Here is a 23875-nt window from a genome sequence, read left to right as displayed (position 1 = left end):
AAGACAGCTAGCTTTCTCAAGTGGTGGAGTGCCAGACTTGAGCACAAAAATGAAGAACAACTAACTCCCTGACCCTGAGTTCAAGCCCCAGTACACACACACACACACACACACACACACACACACACACACACACACACACACACACACACACACACACACACACACACACACACAGCGCCAGAAGTGGACATGCAGTTCAAGTGGTAGAATGCCAGTGTTATGCAAAAAAGAAAAGCAAGAGCATAAGGCCTGAGTTCAAACCCTGTTACTGGCACAAAAATAAATAAACACATGAATAAAGGTTCAGATAGTTTTTCATAGTTTACGGATTCATGTTGTCATTTTTATTATTTAGATAATCTATAAATGCTTAGACTATTCAGAGAGGTGGTGGCTTTCAGTAACATTCATTCATATTCTCTCTCTCTCTCTCTCTCTCTCTCTCTCTCTCTCTCTCTCTGTCTTCTGGACCAGAGCAGCCAACCATCAAGGCATGAGTCCAAAGGGCATGAATTCTTAGGGCTTAGACCAGAATGGGATGATGGGAAGGTGTCTAATAATAAGAGGAAAGTGAGGGAAGGGAAATAGTGGTTTATAAATAACTAGACAAGGTATGAACATTTGTGGGGACAGAAGGGGACAGACACGAGACATGGAGGGGCTTTAAGACATGAAGGGGTCAGGGTGAGTGAGATGAGCTCTGAGTCCATTCCTCCATCCGTGAAATGAGTGGGGCCTAGATTTAGGAGTGGGGCCTGGGTGGGAAGGGGAGAAACGGTACTTGGGGTCAGAGTAAGTGAGCAATGAGATCCTAGCCCCCATTTGCCCCTTCTCTAAAAGAGGGTTGCCCTAGCTGGCATCAGAGCTTCAGCCCCCCTGATAGGCCAATACTCTACAGGGTTTTAAGCCTGGGTTTTGGGACCAGAGCCCTGGGGACTGCAAAGGCCGGTGGGCACCCACAGAGACGGGGCTATGTTTGGTCTCCAGGTTGATACTGTGGCTCTGTGGAGGTAAAATAGTCTTCCAGAAAAGACTGCAGGTACTCGAAGGTGGGCCTCTCCTCTGGGTCCAGACGCCAGGTCTGTTCCATGACTTCGTATAAGGACACGGGGCAGCCTGGGGGGCAGGGCATGTGGTAGCCATGCTCCACCTGCTCCAACACTTCCCGGTTGCTCATGCCTGCGGGGGTAAGATTGTGTTAATCTGGAGGCCTGGCCCCACCCCCAAAGAACAGTTTCAAGGAAGTCCTTCCCCTGCCAGCAACACACCTGGGTAGGGGACTCGACCCTTGCTGATGAGCTCCGTGAGCAGGATCCCATAGGACCACACATCTGACTTGATGGTGAATTTCCCATAGAGGGCGGCCTCTGGGGCTGTCCACTTGATGGGGAACTTGGTCCCTGGAAACATGGGAGATGGGAGAGGCAATTGGTGAGGGGGTCTGTTAGAACAGCTGGATTCATAGACTGGGACTTTAGGAATGAGCAAGTGACTCTGAGCAGAGAGATCTCTGGACACTGCAGAGAGGACAGGGTATCCTGCTAGCCCGCAGTGTATACTGTAGTGCAGTGCATTTTCTAAATATTATAAGATTCCTCCAACAATAACACTTAAGATGTATCTAGTGTTTACTATATCCCCCCCTTCTTCTAATGCTGGGACCAAACTCAGTACCTCCTATGCCCTAGGCAAGTGAGTTTCCATTAAGCCATAACCCCAAACCCAGGACTGCCTTATTTATTTACTTATTTTAATTAATCAGCTAATTAGTTAATTTGTTTCTCTGCCAGTACTGGGGCTCAAACTCTTGCTTGACTTGTTTTGCTCAAGGCTGATGCCCTACCACTTCAGCCACAGTTTCACTTCTGGGCTTTTTGCTGGACATAAGAATCTTACATGGGGGGGCTGGGAAGGTGGCTCAGGGGTAAAGTGCTTGCCTTACATGCCAGAGGCCCTGGGTTCAATTCCTCAGCACCACATAAGCAAAAAGCAAAAAAAAAAAAAAAAAAGAATCTTACAGGGCTGGGAAGGTGGCTCAGTGGTAGAATGCTTGCCTTGCATGTTTGAGGCCCTGGGTTCGATTCCTCAGCACCACATAAGTAGAAAAAAAGCCGGAAGTGGCGCTGTGGCTCAAGTGGTAGAGTGCTATCCTTGAGTTGAAGAGCTGAGGGACAGCGCCCAGGCCCAGAGTTCAGGCCCTACAACTGGACCCCCCCCCCCAAAAAAAAAAAGAATCTTGTGGACTTTTCTTCCTGGGATACCAGTTTCCTGAGTAGCTAGGATTACAGGCATGAACCTCAAGTGCCAGGTACTGTTTTAGGTCATATAGATGCATCAACTCATTAAACCCTCTCCAAAAGCTTTTGGAGTAAATACTGTGTTTGACCTCATTTTGTTTTGCTTTGTTTTTGCCAGTCTGGGGCTTGAACTCAGGGCCTGGGCACTGACACTGAGCCCAAGCTTCTTTTGCTCAAGGCTGGCACTCTACCACTTGAGCCACAGTGCCACTTCTGGCTTTTTCTGTTTATGTGATACTGAGGAATTGAACCCAGGGCTTCATGCATGCTAGGCAAGCACTCTACCACTAAGCCACATTCCCAGCCCGACTGACCTCATCTTATAGGGTTCAGGGGAGGCATTGAGTAAGCACTTTGCCCTGCCTACACAGCCAGGTAGCTGGGATTCATTCTGGGCCTTCCACACTGTTACACCCTGGTACCTCACACTGGAGAATTAGAGCAGTGCTCAGTACCTAGTAGGTATGTGGTAAGTATCTATGGACGTACTGTGTAAATATTTTCATTTTACAGACCAGAAATTGTAACTCACAGAAGTTGGGTAAGTCACTCACAACACATGACTGGTAAGTGGCTAAGCTAGGATTTGAACCCACCACTGGTTCTGACACATCTCAGGATAGTGATAACTGGGCTAAGAGTGGGGAAGAGCTTCTGAAGATGTGACCCACAGCAGTCCCTTGGAGCTTTGTAATCTGTAAAGTTAGGGTGAGGAAGGTCACCTTGTTGGGGGTTGTACTCTTCATCCTCAATGAGGCGAGCTAGCCCAAAGTCAGCGATCTTGCACACCAGCCATTCTCCAACCAGGATGTTAGCTGCCCTCAAGTCTCGGTGAATGTAGTTCATACGCTCCATGTAGGCCATGCCTTCAGCTACCTGGAGGCAGGAGAGGTTTAAGAGACATGGAGTTCCAACAGTAGTATAGCCTGTGTGAGGGGTGAGGGACCCCTTGAAAAGTCCACACTCCCGGTTGGGGATGCCAAAGCTCCCTCAGAGAGTGACTATGCCACTGGCCTCATAACTGATGTGGGCCGGCCACACTTCTAGGTGGTTGAGGGCACCGGGAATTGTGGGAGGACAAAAGGAGAGAGGTCTAGGAGATGAAGGCTGCTGGCTCAGTTTACCTGGGCTGCCATGTCCACCAATTGGGGCAGTTTCAACACCTGGCCCTCTGCATTCTTGAGGAATTCCAGCATGCTACCTGGGGAAGAAGAAGAAGCTTGTAAATCAGCAGCGAGACTGCCTAGATTCCTAAGAGAACAGCCCTGTCTCCCCAGATTAACCTTGATCCTGTACCTGTAAGTTACCTTGGCCCAGTCTTGCCTTCCCACCTAGATCTGGCCCCCTCTCAGGATCCTGCCGGGATGTCCAACTCCTTTCTAATCTCACCCAGGCTCTGAGCACATCTTTAGTTTTTGCCTGTGCCCCCTGGATATACCAGGGGGTATTTGCCAAAGGGAATTTGCCAGAGATCCTCCCTCACCCCAGACCCTGCTTGAGTTTATGTAAGCTAATCAACCCAGCGTGCAGGCTCTGCCCCGCCCCAGGCCCCGCCCCTCCCTGCCCCAGCTGTCCTGGCACCACCCTCCCTGTCCTGGCCCCGCCCCCTGCCCCAGCTGTCTTGGCTCCTCCTCTCTGTCCTGGCCCCGCCCTTCCCCTCTGTCTTGGCCCCGCCCCTCCCTATCCCTCCTAGTGTTGACACACTCCAGCCCCTCCCCTGGGCTCGGCCTATGGCTCATAAACCCGCCCCGGTGGCAGCCTTAATTCCCTCCCAATTGCACCTGCCCAGACCCCCCCCCCCCCCCCGCCCTCACCGTGACACATGAACTCCGTGACGATGTAGATGGGCTCTTCCGACACCACAGCGTACAGCTGCACCAGTTTGTCATGTCGCAGCAGCTTCATGATCTGCGCCTCCTCCAGGAAGGCCTTCGGGGACATGGTGCCTGGCTTCAGCGTCTTCACCGCCACCTTGGTGCTACCGTTCCACGTGCCTGCCCGGCAGCCAGGGGCTCATCAAGCCCAGCCCCGCCTCCTCCCTCCCTTGCCCTGGCTCCCGGGACCCCCGTACCCAGCCACACGTCCCCGAAGCAGCCGGTGCCCAGCCGGCGCTGGAGTATGATGGAGCTGCGGCTGATCTCCCAGGCGTCCTTGGCTAGGCCCAGCGTCTGAGGCTTCATGGTGGTGCAGGCTGCGGTGAGCAGGTAACACAGCCCGTCGTTCACCTCTGGGGGGTGATGGAGGGAGGGAGGTCATAGGTGGACTTTTGGCCCATTCCTTTTAACCTAGCACTAGACCCTCGAGATCTAACTGGACCTTAGATGAGGTCACAGGGCAAGACCGAAGGTAATCAGCCTTCTTCGTGCGTGAACGCGTTGGTGCTCAAGGCAAGGAGTAGTACCCAGAGGGAGAGGGGAGCCCTTTATGGTGTGTTTGTTTGCTGGTACTGGGGTCTGAACTCAGGGCCTCATGCTTGCTCCAAGGCCGCTCTACCGCTTGAGTCCACTTGAGTCACGCCTCCAGCCTAACTTTTCTTTTCTATTTTTTTTTTTTTTTTTGGTCAGGGGCTTGAACTCAAGGCCTGGGCACTGTCTTTAAGCTTCTTTTGCTCAAGGCTAGAACTCCACCACTTGAGCCATAGAGTCACTTCCGACTTCTTCTGTTTATGTGGTGCTGAGGAATTGAACCCAGGGCTTCATGCATCCTAAGTAAGCACTCTACCACTAAGCCACGTTCCCAGCCCTAGCTTTTCTTTTTCTTTCTTTCTTTCTTTTTCTTTTTCCTTTTTTTTTTTTTGGTTGGTCCTGGGGTTTGAACTCTGGGTGCTGTCCCTGGGCCCTTTTTGCTGAAGTCTAGCACTCTACCACTTGAGACTTGAGCCATAGCACCATTTCTGGCTTTTTCTGTGATTAACTGGAGTTAAGAGTCTCACGGATCTTCCTGCCCAGGCTGGCTTCAAACCTCAATCTTCAGGTCTCAGCCTCCTGAGTAGCTAAGATTATAAAAGTGAGACACTGATGCGGCTCCAGGCTAGCTTTTCTCTGTTTATTTTGAGATGAAGTCTGCCCAGGATGGCTTTGAACCTTGATATTCAGCCACCTGAGTAGCTAGGAATCTCAGAGGATAAAGTAAGGTTCTGACAGGTGGAACAAGGATTGGGGGGTTAGAAGCAAAGCTGTAAACACAAGACCCCCTCTCCTCCCTCTCCCTCTCTCTTTCTCCTGCTCTTTCCCTCTCTCCCTCTCCCTCTCCCTGTCCCCCTTTCCTCTTTCTCTCTCTCCTCCCTCTCCCTCTCCCTCTCCCTCTCCCTCTCTCTCTCTCTCTCTCTCTCTCTCTCTCTCTCTCTCTCTCTCTCTCTCTCTCTCCCCCTTTCCCTCTCTCTCTCTCTCCCCCCTCTTTTGTCAGTCCTGGGGCTTGAACTCAGGGCCTGGGCATTGTCCCTGAGCTTGTTTTGCTCAAAGCTAGCATTTAACCACTTGAGCCACAGTACCAATTCCAGCTTTTTATGTTTATGTAGTACTGAGGAGCCAAACCCAGGGCTTCTCACATGCTAGGCAAACATTATACCACTAAGCCACGTTCCCAGGCCAAGACCCTCCCTTCCCTCCTTCCCTCCCAACCTCTCTTCTTCCCTCCCTCCCCCCTCTTTCTTTCTCTTCTTTTTTTTCTTTTTTTCTTTCCTTTCTTCCTTCCTTCCTTTCTTTCTTTCTTTCTTTCTTTCTTTCTTTCTTTCTTTCTTTCTTTCTTTCTTTCTTTCTTTCTTTCTTTCTTTTTCTCTTTTTAGTCAGTCATGAGGCTTGAACTCTGGGCCTGAGTGCTGTCCCTGAGCTCTTCAGCTTAAGGCTAGCACACTACCACTTGAGCCACAGTGCCACTTCTGGTTTTCTGGTGGTTTATTGGAAGTAAGAGTTTCACGGACTTTCCTGCCCGGGCTGGCTTTGAACCGTGATCCTCAGATCTCAGCCTCCTGAGTGGCTAGGATTATAGGTGTAAGCCACCGGTGCCCAGCTAGGCCCTCTCCTTTCTATGGATCTCATCCTTGACCTAACTATTCAAGGTGGAACTAATCAACCCCACAGCCAGACTATCCAGGGAGGCCCATACCTTCCTGCCCTGCTTCAGAATCATCTGCTCCTGTGTACACACTGCCTCCGTTTTGATCTGGTGATGACCACCTCGCTCCCAGATCATGGCCACTGCTTCTTAATAGATCCTCATTCTGCCTGGCCACCTGGTATCCAAGGTCCACCCAACACTACAGTTTCTCACTAAAGTGCAGCCCAGCCCCTTCTACAGGCTCAGGCCTCCGAGCAAGAATTAAGCCCATTCCCCACCCAGACATTAGGAGGCGCTACGTGGCCATGAGTGGTTTCACACCCATGAAGGATCTCAGCATGGAAACCTCCTCCATCATTGGGTTGTAGTATTGGCCTGGCCACTCCTACTTCTGGGCTTTTGTCTATCCATGGCCATGCATCATTGCCTTGGCTCCCGCTTCCAAAGCACCAGCTCACCCATGTAGTGCCGCACCAGCTCCTGCACGGAATCGAACTGTGCCCTCGTGGTGATGTAGTAGCCGCCCGTGTCCAGTTTGCGAATCTTGTAATGCTTTATGTGATCTCCTCTGGTCTGGTCCCAGTCACGGATGGACAGGGAGTAGGCACCTGAGAGGAAGGGTCACTTAGGAACTGCTCAACACCTCTCTACCCTGTTAGGGAACAGAAAGAGGCCCCAAAGGCTGGAGACTCTTAAGTTTGAGGTCCACATCTGTAGAACCCAGAGCCGCCCTAGCTCAGCCGGCCTAGCCCTGCCCCTCCACCTGATCCCAGTCTCTACTGACCAGAAGGTCTGGGCTTCCGGGGTCAGTAACACTTAGTGCTGTGCCCACCTTTAGTGGTCTCACTCTCCCGAATGAGAAAGGCGCCTTGCGGGTTGCCTGGTGAGAGCAGCTGCCTCTCTGCATCCTTCCTCCCGATCTTTCCAAAGTACCACCTGTTGGCAAGGAGAGGCAAGAGTCCAGTATGCTCCCTAAAACCCCAACTCCACCTCCTGAGCAGTCACGCCACAAGCCAAGACTCAATGTCCTCATCTATAAAATGGAGCTCCTAGCCAGGCACTGGTGGCTCACGCCTGTAATCCTAGCTACTCAGGAGGCTGAGATCTGAGGACCGAGATTCAAAGCCAGCCCGGCAGGAAAGCCCGTGAGACTCTTATCTCCAATAAACCACCAAAAAACCGGAAGTGGTGCTGTGACTCAAGTGGTAGAGCGCTGGCCATGAGTTGAAGAGCTGAGGGACAGCACCCAAGTCCGGAGTTCAAGCCCCATGACCAAAGGGGAAAAATGGGGTTCATATACCTAGACCTGAGGATCCCAGAAAATGGGAGCAGAAAATGTCTGACACAGTGGGTTGCCTAATAATGGTTAGGGGTCTCAAATTAAAATTGCTAAAAACCCAGGCATAGTGGTGCATATCTGTAATTCCAGCACTCAGGAGTCTGAGGCAGGAAGACTGAGAGTTCAAGGCCAGCCGGGCCACATAACTGAGACCTGTGTCAAAAAATAACAACCAGAAAGATAGCTGTTGGACACCAGAGGCTCACCTCTGTAATCCTACTCAGGAAGTTGAGATCTGAGAGTTACAGTACAAAGCTAGCCTGTGCAGGAAAATCCATGAGACTCTTCTCGCCAATTAGCCAGAAAAAAAAAAAAAAAAGCTGGAAATGGAGCTGTGGCTCAAGTGCTAGAGGGCTTGGCCTTGAGCGAAAAAGCTAAAGGAGACCACCAGGCCCTGAGTTCAACCCTCAGCCCTGGCATAAAAACAAATGCTCTAAGCCCGGCACTAGTGGCTTACACCTGTAATGTAATCCTAACTATTCAGGAGACTGAACTCTGAGGATCACAGTTCATAGCCAGCCTGTGCAGGAAAGTCTGTGTGAGACTCTTATCTCCAATTAACCACCAGAAAAAAATGGAAGTGGAGCTGTGGCTCAAAGTGGTAGAGCGCTAGCCTTGAGCAAAAGAGCTCAGGGACAGCATCCAGGCCCTGAGTTCAAGCCCCGTGACCAACAAACAAAAAAAACCACATTCTTGAACCCAGTCACTAGTGAGCTCATCGTGGTGTCATGAGTCTCAGTCCGTCTCTCAGCAGCTCTCTTCACATACTCATTACAGATAAGGAGCTTACAGCTGGGAAGGGGAAGTGACTTGCCCGTGAGTCTGGCTGACTGTTTCACCCGACCTTGTCAGCCACTCATCCTAGGCTTTTCCCCACCACCCAGATCCCTCTCCCACCCTTAGCCCCAGATTCCTTCCTGTGGCTTCCAGAGCCAGCTGTCTTGCTTCTCTTCCTCTCATTCTGACTGTTCCAGCCCCGCAGTGTCTGCCACTTTCCACCCACTCCCTCTCTCTCTCTCCCACGTGGGTGTTGTCCTGAGTCTCAATTTTAACCTCAGCCCCTACCCACTCCTTTTTTTTCCCCCCTCTTGGCAATTCTTTCTGGGGTTGAATTGTAACCCTTTACCAACTGGGAAAGTCCATTGGTGGAGTTAAAGTGACTGCAGGTGCTATGGAAGGTTTGGGGGTCAGCTGATCACTAAATAGGACTGGGACCATTTGAGCTGAATTAAAAAGGAGCTTGGTTTTCCCATCAAGGGAGGTTAAAGTTTCAGTGGATTCTGACACAATCTGTCTTCACCTGGGTACGTGGCATAGTTTGGGGAAGAAGGGAAGACATTGAGAAGAATGTGAAGGGCCAGTGCTCTGCCCACACCTATACCAGGACAAGTCAGGATCAGCTGATCATTTCTCTGCACATGTATTCATTGAGTTCTCATAACCAGGTTGGGAGGTAGGAACTGTTCTCATGCTACTAAGCAGAAGAGGAATTTGAGCTTCTGAATAGTTAAGCATCTTCTGAGGCCATTGTGATACCCGAGTAGGACCCCAAGCTGTCTGTGCTGAGACCCAGCATTGTCCATCACGCCTCCTTTCCCTCAGCCACCTACCCATGAGCCTCCTGAGACTATGGCCTCACACTCTGTGTTCTGGACCCTGCCTGTTTCCCTCTGCTCCGGGGATCCCCACCCCACAAGCAGCTCCTCCCTTCCCCAGAGGACAGGTCCTACTGTCATCTTGCCCTTGGCATCTACCCATCCATCTGTCCATCTGGCTGTCTTCTCACCTGGACTTCACTGAGAAATGCACTTCACACTCGGGTTCTACTTCCTCCCTCTCTCCCACTCTCTCTCAGGCTCTTTCAACAAGGTCACCCCATTGCCAAGTCCAATGACAGCCTCTGACCCTCACACCCCTGTTGCCTGAAATTTCCTTTCACCTCTCTTCTCCTTGGCTCTTCTGTACTGGCTTGGCCTGGTTTTCCTGCCTTCTCCAATGTCTCTTCCTTTTGGGGAACCCAAGTCCCAATATTTCCCTGACAGTGCTACCTGACAGGGCCACAGTGAAGAAATTAAAGAGCTTTAGTGTCAGGAGCAAGTATGCCTTCCTCTGGGTTAAAGCAGCGGTGCCATGGGCACTATTTGGTCTAAAGGCTGGCAGCCTCCTCTACCTAGGTATTCATCTCCACAAACCTCCATCCAGCAGGCCCACAAAACCCACATGTCTCTACCTGCTGCTGTGTCCCCCCACTATAGCATTTAGCACTGCTACCTACACCCCCAAACCCAACAGCAAATCAGTCACCAAATCCTGGGGAGTCCCTTCCTGCAAAGTCTCTTCCATGTTTGGTATGTGTGTGTGCCAGTCTTGGGGCTTGAGCTCAGGGCCTGAGCACTGTCCCTGAGCCTTTTTGCTCAAGGCTGGTACTCTAACATTTGATTTTTTTTGTGGGGGGGGTCCGGTTGTAGGGCCTGAACTCTGGGCCTGGGCGCTGTCCCTCAGCTCTTCAGCTCAAGGCTAGCATTCTACCACTTGAGCCACAGCACCACTTCCGGCTTTTTTCTTTTTGTTTATGTGGTGCTGAGGAATCGAACCCAGGGCTTCATGCATGCAAGGCAAGCGCTCTACCACTGAGCCACCTCCCCAGCCCCACTCTAACATTTGAGTTGGCTCAACTTCCAGCTTTTTGGTGGTCAGTTGTAGATAAGAGTCTCATGTATGGGCTGGGACTGTGGCATAGTGGTTAAGTGCTTGCCTAGCATGCATGAAACCCTGGGTTCGATTCCTCAGTACCACATAAAGAAAAAGTCAGAAGTAGCACTGTGGCTCAAGTGGTAGAGCACTAGCTTTGAGCAAAAAGAGGCTTGGAGACAGTGCCCAGACCCTGAGTTCAAGAGGCAAAAAAGAAGGAAGGAAGGAAGGAAGGAAGGAAGGAAGGAAGGAAGGAAGGAAGGAAGGAAGGAAGGAAGGAAGGAAGGAAGGAAGGAAGGAAACAGAAGGAAGGAAGGAAAAGGAGGGAAGGAAGGAAAGAAAATCTGTAAACCCATGTGTCTATAATCCTAACTACTCAGATTTGAGAATTGCCGTTTGAAGTGAGGCCCAGTCAAAAAAGTCTGTGTAACTCTTATTTCTAATTAACCAGCAAAAATCCTGAAGTCAGTCTGGCACTGGGGCTCATGCTGTAATCCTAGCTACACAGGAGGCTGAGGCTGAGATCTGAGGATTGCAGTTCAAAGTCAGCCCAAACAGAAGATTCTTAGTTTGTTTGTTTTTTAGGTCCAGGAGCTTGAACTCAGGGCCTGGGTGCTGTCTCTGAGGTTTTTATTTTTCTCAAGGCTAGCACTTTACACTTTGAGCCACAGCACCACTTCTGGTGTTTTAGTGGTCAATGGGAGATAAGAGTCTCATGGACTTTCCTGCCTGGGTTGGCTTCAAACCACAATCCTCAGGTCTCAGCTTCCCTGAGCCGAAGACTCTTATCTACAATTAACCACCTGAAAACCAGAAGCAGATCTTTGGCTCAAAGTGGTAGAGTGCTAACCCTGAGCAAAAAAAAAAAAAAAGCTCAGGGATAGCGCTCAGGCTCTTAGTTCAAAGCCTAGGACAGACAAAAAAAAGTGGTTAATCGGAGGTAAGAGTCTCACGTACTTTTCTGCCTGAGCTGGCTATGAACAGTGATCCTCAGATCTCAGCCTCCTGGGTAGCTAGGATGCCACTGGCATCCAGCTGTTATTGACTCTTTTACTCCCTCCATAACTTTACACATTGAAGGACAAGGAAGGATGCAAGCTCAGCGTAAAGCAGTGACTTAGAAGTGGTCTTGGCATTTAGAACCCAGGGTCCTGTGGATAGGGCAGGCCTCCCCCCCCCCGCACCCTCCCCCCCCAACCATCCCCACTTACTCTTCTGCCTGGATGGAGTCCACGGGAGCCACATAGTTGCTGGGAATGTAGCCACTGTTTCCAGAGCTGAGGGACCGAGCCTCCCACCAGTCTCCTTCACTGCAGGCACATAATGGGGGATGGGGGTGTGAGTTAGTCAGGGGCAGCTCAAGCCATGGGCACTCTGAGGCTAGCAGGCCACACCAACAATGGCTAAGACTGACCCTGCTAACCCTGACCTTGGACATCTAGCCTGGGGTGGGGGTGGGGGAGCTTTTGTCTGTTCGGTTCTTAAAGAAGGAATAGGGTTGAGAATGCCTGGGCTTCCTGGCTGCTTCCTCTTGCTCTTTGCTCCTCTGCTAGGCTGAGGTTTGGGGAGAAGCAGCAAATAGCTGATGAGGACATTTCTCCCCCACTGAAAACCCCAGAGGGCTATGCCTTTCTTCCTGGATGAAATCTAAATTCCTCAGTGCAGCTGAAAAACCTTCCAGACTCTACCCACTCACCTCCATGGCTTCTACTCCATTCTGTATCTCATTTATTTCCTGCAGTGGGACCCAGGGCCTTGCTGTAACACTGAGCCACACTTCTATCCCTGACTGAGCCACACTCCCAGCCCAGCCTCCATCCCTCATGGTCCATCCTCACAGACCATTTGTCAATATTCTCATCCTCTCTTTCTCTTTGGTCACTTCTTCCTTGGCGATCTAGTCATTTTTCTTATCTCAGCTAAACATCTCCTCGAGGAAGCCTGCCTGTCACCTCCTTCCTGGAGATGAGGCTTAGTGTTCCTTCTGTGCTCACAATTTCCCATCTCATGTAGCAATCAATCAAGTCGATTGTTGGTGTGTTGGTGCTATGAAGCCAGGCAAATGCTTTACCAATGAACCGTGGTCCTCACCCAAGGTTTATGTTGTCATGCAGAGTTGTCCCCAACTTGGCTGGAACTTTCTGAGGACAGGGACCAGGTGGGATGGGACTCTTTTCTGGGCCCTGCTCCCAGATCAGGCCACGCCTAGGTCACTTACTTGTTGTTCAGGATGTGGAACTTCTCGCCTTTGCTGAAGGTCAGGTCATCCTCTGTCCGGGCCTCATAGTCATATAAAGCCACAAACAGGGTCACACCGGCCCCTGCAGAGGCAGGGGTTACTCAGCAAGAGTGAGACACAGCATGGGGCACCAAGAGGGCTGCACCCCTAGATTCCAGTTCCCCAGCCAGACACCATACCTTCCTGAGGCTTCCTGCTTTGGGTTTCCCAGCTTGGCTCCCATGGATTTGAAGCATGGGGTTTCATGCCCTTCTCATGCCGGGGAGCCCCTAAGTTGCCTACCCCTCTTTCTCCTGCCCCTTTAAGAAGACTTTCCACTCGATACTTAAGAGGCCAGATGCTTCTTTTACCACCTGCATTGGCCAATGGGAGCCCCTCTCAGGTGAGAACAGAGCTCCAGTCCCCTTAGACTGGGGTTCCAGGGTACAAGGGTACACAGTCCCTCAGCCTGTGCAAGTAGAGAGCAGGACTGTGGCACCCACATCACTCTGGAAGTTTCTAAGGACAAATCCACTCTCTCTGTGCCCCACACTCTCTCCCAGGGCCCAAGCAACCCCTGCCTCCAGCCCTGTGAACCCACCTGAGATGCCCCTAATGGTGCTTCCGATGAGGGTGGCAGGGCTGGTGAGCTGGGGGGAGAAGTTGTTGTAGTTGGGGATGTGGGTGAAGGAGGACGCAGGCCGGGCCTGAGTGGGGTCAGGGCCATAGCGATCTGCAGCCCCGTAGCTCCTGAAGTCCCCCTCCAGGCCGACATCCTCCTTGGGTGCTGACTCTACCTTCTTGCAGAACACGCAGCCCATGCCAGGTACCCTGCTGCAGAATGAGAACATGCCTGACTCGAGGGCCTGTACCAGGGGCGCCATCCTGAGCACACATGCATTCACTCCAGGGCCTGACTGGAGTATCCCTCTAGTGAGGGATAAGGTGGGCAGGGCCACCCTTGAGCCTGCCTCCCAGCTGCCTTCCTAGGCTTACAGAGAGTATGTGTCCCCTCAGAGCTGGCCCCTGTGCCCGCTCAGGCTGGTGCTAACATCCTGATATTGCAGTGTTATTTGTTTGTTTGATTGATTGATTGGTGCTGATTCTGGGGCTTGAACTCAGGGCCTGGGCACTGTTCTTTAGCTTTTTTGCTCAAGGCTAGTGTTCTACCACTTGGACCACAGATACGCTTCAGGCTTTTTGGTGATTAATTTGATAAGAGTCTCATAAGCCAGGCACTGTAGCTCATGCCTGTAGTCCTAGCTACTCAAGAGGCTGAGGTCTGAGGATTGCAGTTTGAAGCCAGCCTGGGCAGGAAAGTCTGTGACTCTTATCTCCAATTAACCACCAGACATAACATCATAGTCCCCACTTCCTAAGGATGTGAACTTCTTTCTGACACTAGTCTGGTTCATGTCACCAGCAATAAACTCGTTTTTGTTTTGTTTTTTTTTTGTCGTTCATGGGGCTTGAATTCTGGGTTTGGACGCTGTCCCTCAGCTTTTCAGCTCAAGGCTAGTGCTTTACCACTTGAGCCACAGCGCCACTTCCAGTTTTTTCTGCTCATGTGGTGCTGAGGAATCGAACCCAGGACCTCATGCATGCCAGACAAGCACTCTTCCACTGAGCCACCTTCCCAGCCCCTCCTTTATCCTCTTTAAAAAGTGGTCTTAATCTTTGCTGGTCTGTGTTGCTGTAACAATACCAGCACACACACATACACACACACGCACACACTCAAAGAAGAAATTAATGTGTTTGCTTATATGTGTATATGTATACAGCTTTTGGGTGTGCACACACTGTCTGTATACAGAAGTATGTGCAGATATGTTTGGTTACATGCACACATCTGCAGAATTGTGTGTGTGTGTGCGTGCAGTCTGTGTGGGTAGGTGTGTCGGTCTGTCTATGACTGTATGTGGTTCTGTGTGGAAGCACGTGTGCTCTGTGCATGTCTGTGTGTCTCTGTGTGCATGTTAGTCCGTGTATCCGCGTGGGTCTGTGTATGAGTGTGCGAGCCAGCGCCGTAAGCCTGCACCTGGAGATTCCCTACAGAGGGAGATCAAGGCCATTTCCTGTCGTGGGTCCAGCCTCCGGCCTCTCAAGCTGCCTCATTCTGGCTCCCCCATCCGTTACCTAGCAACAAGGCCCTTGTAGGAGGAGGGGGCTGTGAGGCAGGCATTGTGGGGCGCAGAAAGGCCACCCCACCCCATTTCCTGGCCCTGAAAGCCTCAGTCCTCCCTCACTTCCACTCACCCTGCGGGGCTCTTACTCCTGGGTCAGTGGGATTGCTGCATGGTCCTCAGGAGGGGCAGAAGACCTGAGGCAAGACAGGAGAACAGGGAAGATGAAGGCCTGCCAATGTTCCTGGCAGCCAACTGCCCAGCTCCTGCCCTCTTCAGAACGCCAGAGGCCTGGGCTCCACCAGCACGACTTCTGCCTTCGTTTCCCTTCCTACCACCCTGGCACACTCACACACCTACTCTTGTCCAGGACACACCACCCACACCAGCTGTCTCTCATTCTACCTGACACCAACCCATGAACACAAACACACCAGCACACAGCCACACCACACACAACATAAGCTTGCTAGCACACCACACACCCGCACAGCTGGAGAAAGATCCAAGCTCCGCTCTGCAATAGAGCACACACGTACACCTACACCTACTCGTACACTTCCACACTCAGAGTTTTCTGTTTAAGTCCAGGGCCTCAGCTTCTACTACTGGAATCATATTCCCATCCTTTATTGGCTTTGGGGTTTATATTTTTGCCTGAGGCAAATCTCAAACCAAGCAGCTCCTACTTATGCCTCCCAAGTAGCTGAAGCCGCAGATATGAACTCAGAGGCTTGTTAGTTGAGATAAGGTCTCATTAGCTTTTTACCTAAGCTAGCCTTAAATCACAATGCACCCAAATCCACTTCCTTAGTGGCTGGCATTATCGACGGGGCCCACCATGCCCAGCCAGCTTTAGATCCATCTTTTGCACAAGATTCCTGTAAGCTCACCCGCAAGCCCCCAGCTACTGTCTCCTAAAACCAAACCCTTTCCTAGCACCCTGCCTCTGAGTCCAGTCTGGATTGAGCAAAGCCCACAAGACACAGGGTCACCTCTGGTGGCAGAATGCAAGTAAACACCTACCTCCAAAGCTTTGCTCCTATCCCCCACGGCAGAGAAAGGCCCAAGTCAGAAGTTGGGGGCCATCATAGCCTCCTGTGATGCTCGCCAGACCAACTAAGCCTTCCCTGACAGCTGAGTTCTCTGAGCAACCCAACAGTCAGCTCATTGAGCAAGGGGTTCCCACCTCTCCCCCCCCATCAGAAATGCCACCATTGCAACACCCAGAGAGGAACTGGCTGGGGAGAAGGCTGGATTTCCTAAGATGTGAGAGCAATGAAGAATTGTAAGGTGGGGCCAACTTGACAAACCCCAATTTCCCCCAGAGAGGCCCTTGAAGATCCTGGGGATAGGATTTGGAGGCCCTCCACCTTGCCTCTCTCCGTCCTAGGCCAGTTCCCCTGTGGAGATCCTCCTCTCTCCAGATCCTGTCCTTCTTACTAGCACACTCACTCACCTCTTCCAGGAAGCCTTCCTGGATTGAAAAGGTCTGGTAGCCCTTGGCTGCTTCTGTCATATCAGAGCCAGGACTGGCATCTTAGCCTCACCAGTCAGTCCCTCCTTAGCCGTCACTAGAACTGTCCCCCCATGAGTGTTAGAGCGGGAAGGGGTGACACCCATGTGGCAAACTGTGAAGCGGTCTGTGGTGAGAGGACTCACCTAAAATAGCCCCTGTTTACTAGGCCTTGCAGACATCTTCACCCCAGAATTCTGGGGGGGGGGGGCGGGAACCAGTGTGTAAAGATCCCAAAATGCCAGGATGGTTTGGAACCAGGGGAGAAAAAGGTGGTGGGGACGCAGACCCCAGGAATGAGCTGCGAAGCTTCAGGGAAGGTAAAGGGGAGAGGAGCTTACATGAAAGCAAGGGTTACAAGGCGAGAGGAAAACTCTAGACCATCGCAGGAAGACCAGCACACCCCAAACTAGTTCTGAGCTAACCCCCAGATCTGCGCTTGCCACCTCACATGCTCTAGCGTATATGAATGGTCTGAGAGACACGTAGCAAGCCACGCAGACAGACGCAAACTGAACCTCTGCAAAGGGACCCACAGCCACCTCTGGCCCTGTGCGCACGCAGCCTCTCCCTGTAGCCCCTCTATGTGCTATTGCTGCACTCAGCCCTTTGTCTGGTCCACCTTGTTTTATACAAAAGCCGTATTTTAAAAGCATTGTAAAAGCTGGCCACCAGTGGCCCACTCCAATAATCCTGGCTACTCAAGAGGCCGAGATCTGAGGATCAAAATTTGAAGCCAGGGGCTGGGAAGGTGGCTCAGTGGTAGAGCGCTTGCCTTGCATGCCTGAGGCCCTGGGTTTTATTCTTCAGCACCACATAAGCAGAAAGAAAAAAAAAGCCGGAAGTGGCGCTGTGGCTCAACTGGTACAGTGCTAGCCTTGAGCTGAAGAGCTGAGGGACAGCGCCCAGGCCCAGAGTTCAGGCCCCACAACCGGACCCTCCCCCCCCAAAAAAAAAAATCCATCCAAATTGAAGCCAGCTAGGCAGACAAATCCATGAGACTCTTATCTCCACAAGCTGGAAGTGGATGTGTGATCCAAGTGGTAAAGTGCCAGCCTTGAGCAAAGAAGACAAGCAAGAGCCAAGGACCTGGGATCAAGCCCTAGTACCAATGTGCACACACACACACACACATCCACACAAGCATATTAATGAGGCAGCTAAGGCCCAGAGAGGCTTAGAAACTTGCCCCAACTCCCACAGAGGTGATGTATGTAGCCTGGCACTGAGCCCAGAATCTGAGATGTCTGCACGGTCTGTTATAGACATGGACAGTTGCTCTGGCGAATGCACAGCCCCTAGTGGGTCACAGGTACACAAGGCGCTCCCTTGAGATGGAGCTGCACCCCCCCCACACACACACACCTCCACGAGAGCTCTCCTGTACAGAACGCAGACTTCCAGAACTCTGGGGTCCCCACATAGCCACAATGCTGCCACTTCCAATAACAGCCAAGTGCTCATCGCCACAACAGAGCTCTATCAGCCTCAGGGGAGCTCCAGAGTCTGCAGGCCTAGTGTGGGGGTTGGGTGGGAGATGCTGAGCTATGGGCTGGCAGTGTGACCAGCAGGCAGATCTCAGGGCTTGATCAACCTGCAGGCTTGAGAAGACAAAGGCCCCAGAGGGCCCTGACAGTATTCAGAGACGCTCAGGGAGAGGGTGCGACATAGGGTGACCCTCCCCCACCATGGTGTCTGCATGGCCCTAGACAAGGAAGGGCCACATTACATGCCACCGACCATGATCATCAGAGGACAAACAAGAAAGCTAGAACAAGGCAGACACTGAAAGATGCAGACGCTGAGAAAGAGACTGGCAAAGGCAGAGAAATAGAGAAGCAGCATGGTGTGTCAAGAGACTGGTGCTCAGAAAATTAAAGCAGAACCAAAAACACCAAAGCCCTCATTTGCAGCTTTTGCTGATTTCCGTGATATAAATATTCCCATCATGGCTGATTTAATACCCACCTGAATTCCCGAACCAATATCCCTGAGCCAGTGCCAGCTGGAGAAAGCAAGACAGGCAGAGACTGAAGTGCAAGGGAAAGAAGAGCAACAAAAACTGGGTGTGGTGGTGAATGGCTGTAATTCCAGCACTCAGGAGGCAGAGGCAGGAGGACCATGGTTCAAGGCCAGCCTGAACTACATAGTAAGACCCTGCGTCAAAACAAAACCAAGTACTGAGATTTAGCTCATTTAGCTTGTCCAACTATGCAAGGCCCTGGATTTGAGGGTTCAATCCTCAGCAGAACAAAATAAAAATAAAAACCAGGGCAGGAAAAAGGCAGAGATAAAGAGTCAGAGTCAGCTGGGCACTTGTGGCTCATGCCAGTAATCCTAGCTGCTCAGGGGGCTGAGATTTGAGGAATGAGGTTCAAAGCCAGACTAGACAAGAAAGTCCATGAGACTCTTACCTTGAATTAACCACCAGAAAATGGGAAGTAGCTCTGTGGCTGGAAGTGGTAGAGCACTAGCTTTGAGCAAAAAAAGCTCAAAGAGGGCCCAGGCCCTCAGTTCAAGCCCCATGACTAAGGGGAAAAAAAAAAAAAGGAGTCTGAGTCAGAGACAGAGAACTAAAAAGACCAAGAGAAAACAAGAGAGAGAGAAAGAGAAGGAGGGAGGGAGGGAGAGACAGAGAGAATATACAGGCTGGAAATCCAGCTTAAGCATTTCATGAAACTAACCCCCAAGACTCTGTCCTTCCTTTGCTCAGATCTTAAAGTGTTGGACCAATTGTCTCAGAAACCACTGGATTTCCTAGAAGTCTGGGTAGCCATCACAATTACCAAAAATGTCCTGATTTATTCAACATTTGTACATTGGCTAGATTCATGCCAGTGAATTTCTCTGTGTGATCTCACTAAGTAGCTTTCTGGGGTAGATTTTATTATTTGTAGATTTTATTTTTAACCCTTATTTGATGGATGAGGAAAAAAATGAGGCCCAGAGTTCAGACCAAATATTAACCAGAGTCTGTATTCTGGTCAGGCACTGGTGGCTCACACCTGTAAACCTAGCTACTCAAGAGGCTGAGATCTGATGATTGAGGTTCAAAGCTAGCCTGGGAAGGAAAGTCTGTGAGACTTTTATTTCTAATTAACCACCAAGAATCCAGAAGTGCAGACCCCAAGTTTAAGCCCCAGGACTGGCACACGTGCACACACACACACATACACACACACACACACACACACACACACACACACACACACACACCACTATTGTTTGGAGTAAGGGAATCAAAAACACAATGTCAATCTGGCTCCAAGGCCCACTCTCAGCACTGTTCTATTTTGCAGCACTAGTAGGAGCAATAATATGTGTCTCTTTATGAGGGCCCACTGTGTGCTAGACACAGTGCTACATGCTCTAAATCCTAAATTATAGCCCAGAAACAGCAATCTGTCCTGTCTGTCTTTTCTCAGAGGCAGTGAACTTGGCTGCCTGATAAACACTGGAAAGAAAGGCTATCCACCAGCATTGTAAACACTGCAGGGACTTATGTCTGTTTATCAGTGTCTTTTTTGTGTGTGTGTGTATGTGCTGGTGATTGAACCCAGGATCTTGTACATGCTAAGCACGTACTCTACCACTAAGCTACACACTCAGTCCTAAATAAATCTCTCGAACATCTGGTTGATAGGAATAAGCTCCAAGAGACCCACCAGGGTTCAAATCAGGTTACAGGTATGTGAGCTGTGTGAGATCTAACCCTGGACCACAATACTTTCGGATTTAACATCTACCTAGTGTGGCCCTCCTTAGCTCTGTTCTTTCATTTTCATTTTGTCTTTCAGACAGGGTTTTTGCTATATAGTCCAGGGTGGCTGGAAGCCTGGGATCCTCCTGTTTCAGCCTCCCAAGTGCTGGAATTCCAAGCATGCACCAGCACATCTGGCTTCCCAGCTCTGTCCTTCAACATCTCTGGTCTTGGGTGAGTGACAAGCCGATGCTTTATCTCTGAGCCTTAGTGTTCTCTTCTGTACCTTCTGTGCAGAACAGCTGTGACAGCTTCATGAGATCCAACTCCTGCTCAGTGTGCTTTGGCCATGTAAGGCAGAGAGCCACAAGAAGCAGAGTCGCACGGCCCCAAGGGACATTACTCAGGCCACTTACCTGCCTCCTGGGTAGCAGGGGAGTGACCACCTGAGGCCACACACACCTTGAGGCAGGAGATTCCAAGCCAGGATTCTTTATTCAGGTCCAGAATTCTGTTCCTGGCATTGGGCTGTGTTCTCCAAAGCCCAGGCAGCATTTGGACATTCACCCCAACTGGTGAGAATCATTCTTTCTACCCAGCCCCTGGCCATCTGCACCTGTCTTATGACAGCTGGGTACCCAGCAAGGAACAGACTTTCACTCATAATTCCCTGCTCCTATCTCCCCACACCGCCTGGACCTAGGAGCCCCAGACCCAGCTATTGCTTCCCCTGGACTCCACGTGCCAAGGTTATGTTCAAGCTTAGATTCAGACACAGAATGTCTTGTCCACCCCAGCTCCTAGCAAGCATCTAGAGGATCTAAAGACAGATTTGGGTTCAAATTCTTCCCTTGCCTGATGAGTAGCTTGACCTTGCACAAGTCAGTTCATCCCTCTGAGGTTCCAGTTCTTTGCCTGTGAACGACAGGAATGCAAATCTTCCCTGCAGACTGCTCCTGAGCATCAACTGAGAAGGGCCCAGAAAGCAACAGGCACACAGTAGGTGCTCAGAGAACTTTCACTTCCCTCTGTTCTGAGCGAAGAAGGGAGGGAGGGCAGGGAAGGGGCGGGGCTTGTGAAGAAAGAGAAGTTCTCAGACTAGGCGAGAGGGCCTAGGCTGTCTGGGGATTTCACCAAAAGGGAACTGGGACTTTGGGCAGTGGCAGGAAACCACCGGCCTGCAAGACTTCCGGCTTCTCCCCAGTGCTCCGGGCTGGACAGGAGGGGTGGGGGTGGGGGGCTGGGCTGGAGGGGCAGGAAATAAAGTGAAGGTCTGCAGGCATACACTGCCCCCACCCCCTTTTCTTATCCTAAGCCTGGACTGCGAGCGCCAGTCCCTGCCCATGGCCTTTGAGTCACTCTTTAGGACTGTAGGGCCACACTGAGCTAAGAGCTATAATCTCTTGCCGGAGGCCTCTTCAATCCCACACTAGCTTTTCTTGAGGCTTTGAAATCCAATCTACCTGACCACCCAGGGGCTAAGAAGACATAACTCCACACATAGACCACCTCCTGGTGAGATCACCTCTGACTCTGTCTCTCTTTCATACACACATATACACACACATACTCATGTACTCAAGAATGCCATATTAACTATGTATTCCACATAATTTTGAGGGTATTAGCTGAGACTTTTTTTTCCCCACTTTATGTAAGTAAAGTGGCTTTCTATCTGTCCCTGAAAACCTACCCACTAGTCTCTAAAATGAAGGTCTTAGGCCAAGTGCTGGTGGCTCATGTCTGTAATCTTAGCTATTCAGAAGGCTGAGATCTGAGGATCACAGTTCAAAGCCAACCCAGGCAGGAATCTATGAGACTCCAGCTAACCACCAAAATGTGGTAGAGCACTAGCCTTGAGTGAAAAAGCTCAGGGACAGAGCCCAGTGCCTGAGTTCAAGCCCCAGGGGAGGGGAAAAAAAAAAAAGAGTAGTATCTTTATGTCCACCTGATCTGAGGCCCTAGATCTTCAGGCGAGGGAAGCGATTCCATGGCATGGTCAGACACAGATTCCCCTCCGAGGTCCTTGGGGATAGGATGAAGGGATTTTTGTCATCCACTTTGGGCCAGGCCAGTTTCCTGTGTATGGAAAGGGCTCTGATTCCTTCCTTTTCCAGCCTGGGATCCCCTACCCAACCTGCCATGGTCTGCCACATGGTCTGGCCATTTCCTTTGCCAGCTCAGCTTCAAGGGGTTGCAAAACACAATCCCCTCCCCCCCAATCAATCCCAAATTCATTCAGTCCAAGCCCAAACTATACTCACAACTTCACCCCACTGGGAGAAAGAAGACATGGCAATAAACTTCTGAGCCTTTCCCAAGCTCTTTTTGCTCTTCCCCAATCCCATCTTCAGAGCGCCACATGACTTTGGCCAGCGCCACATGACTTTGGCCAGGAAGGAGGTGGAGTCTGGGGCCTTGGCTCTGAGTACCTCTGTGGCAATCAAGGTGGGCATCCAGCCCCATACTAACTCTCAAACCTCCACGGTCCCATCTGTGAAGATGGAAGGAAGCCAAGAAGATCCCTGACAGATTACATGCCTGAGCAATGGCCAACTGGGTGTGGCATCCACCACAGGGTAAGGGACAGAACTGAATCCTGCTCATCTCCCAGAATGGACTCTCAATACATATATTTTATGTATTTATTTATTTTGGTCAGTCGTGGGAATTGAACTGTCCTTGAGTTCTTCAGCTCCAGGCTAGCACTCTACCACTTGAGCCCCAGCGCCACTTCCAGTTTTCTAGTAGTTAAATGGAGATAAGAGTCTCACAGACTTTCCTGCCTGGGCTGGCTTTGAACCGTGATCCTCAGATCTCAGCCTCCTGAGTAGAAGCTAGGATTACAGATGTGAGCCACGTGGGGGGTGGGGAAAGGACGGGTTCGGGGAAGGGGGGTTCCCCTTCTTGTTTTGATCCGTCTGGGTCAAGGTAATTCAGAACTCCAGCAATGCCGGTTTCCATGAATTGCATGGGTGAGGGATTAATTCTCCCATCCTTCAAGCGGGGGGGGGGGGGGGGGGGGGGGGGGAGAAAACCCAGAGAAGCCCGGAAACTTGAAGGCAGCCACACAGCAGTGAACCGGGACGCACTGGCCCAGGACCCCCCGGCTCCCGCACCGGGACGGGGCGGGGCGCCCAGGTGCTCGCGCGCCGAGCCGCGTTGCCATGGCCACGGCCCCGCGGGCGTTCCTCGGCACCGGCAGGATTTCCTTCGGGGCGGACTGCAATTCCCGGATCCCGCGGGGAGCTGGGCACGGCCCGGGCCGCGGGGCGGGCGGGCGGCGCACCCCCAGCCTTCCCCAGGAAGCGGGACCCGCGCCTGGAAGGCCTCCCCGCGCGGGTGTGAGCTTCACCCCACTCCTGCCGACTCGGGCTGGGGGGGGTCATCCCGGACCCCCGCGGCCGCGCCCCACCGGGCAGCGCCCAGGGATCGTCCGTATGACCTTATGACCCCCGCCCCGTTAGGCCAACTCCCCACTGCTCCAGCACCCCTCCCCGGTCCCCCCACAGCCTGTCCGCAGGCTCCTCACTTCGGGGGTCCCGTATTCCTCTCCCTCCACCCCGTTCCCTTCCCAGGTTCTAACAACCTCTTCACAGCCTGCCTTGTTTTCCCCATCGCACTCGGGGGACCCCTTTGTTCTATGTCTCCCCTGTTCCTCAGCCTGCTCCCCAAGTGTTAGTTCCACTCTCGAGGTTCCCCTCTAGTTTTCCTCCTAAAGCCCTTTTCAGTGTGGGGGTCCCCTGGCCGCCCTCCCCCGCGCCCGCCCCGCAGGGGTGGGGGGGCGGGCCCCACCTGCCTCCCCGCCCCGCCCCCTGCGCCCACCTACCTGGTCCGGGGGGAGCAGGCTCCGGGCGGCCACCTGAGCCGCTGCGGGGCAGAGTTGGGGTGCCGCCCCCTCGCCGCCCGCCCCCCTGGGGCTGGGAGGA

General features: G+C 51.8%; 1 protein-coding gene across 6 annotated transcripts; it reads right to left on the bottom strand.

Moving 5' to 3' along the window:
* Positions 1–299: 299 nt before the first annotated feature.
* Positions 300–23875, bottom strand: Fgr (FGR proto-oncogene, Src family tyrosine kinase). Of its 6 annotated transcripts, none has more exons than XM_070037515.1 (13): positions 23776–23875; positions 14864–14927; positions 13206–13438; positions 12605–12707; positions 11598–11696; positions 7189–7292; positions 6815–6964; positions 4372–4527; positions 4115–4294; positions 3425–3501; positions 3023–3176; positions 1272–1403; positions 300–1182 (listed from the first exon to the last, which is right to left on the bottom strand). In XM_070037515.1, exons 3-13 carry the CDS (start codon positions 13423–13425, stop codon positions 974–976), a joined length of 1584 nt encoding a protein of 527 aa, XP_069893616.1. In that variant the 5' UTR covers positions 13426–13438; positions 14864–14927; positions 23776–23875; the 3' UTR covers positions 300–973. The 6 variants fall into 6 exon arrangements, with proteins under 6 accessions (XP_069893616.1, XP_069893618.1, XP_069893617.1 ...); XM_070037517.1 differs by having other exon boundaries at positions 13206–13435; XM_070037516.1 differs by lacking the exon at positions 23776–23875 and adding an exon at positions 16190–16289.

This window comes from Dipodomys merriami, unplaced genomic scaffold, assembly GCF_024711535.1.
Source record: "Dipodomys merriami isolate MVZ:Mamm:240054 unplaced genomic scaffold, mDipMer1.0.p SCAF_28, whole genome shotgun sequence".
NCBI lineage: Eukaryota > Metazoa > Chordata > Mammalia > Rodentia > Heteromyidae > Dipodomys > Dipodomys merriami.
Note: the sequence above shows the minus strand (reverse complement) of the source record. Positions and strands in the feature narration are given on the sequence as shown.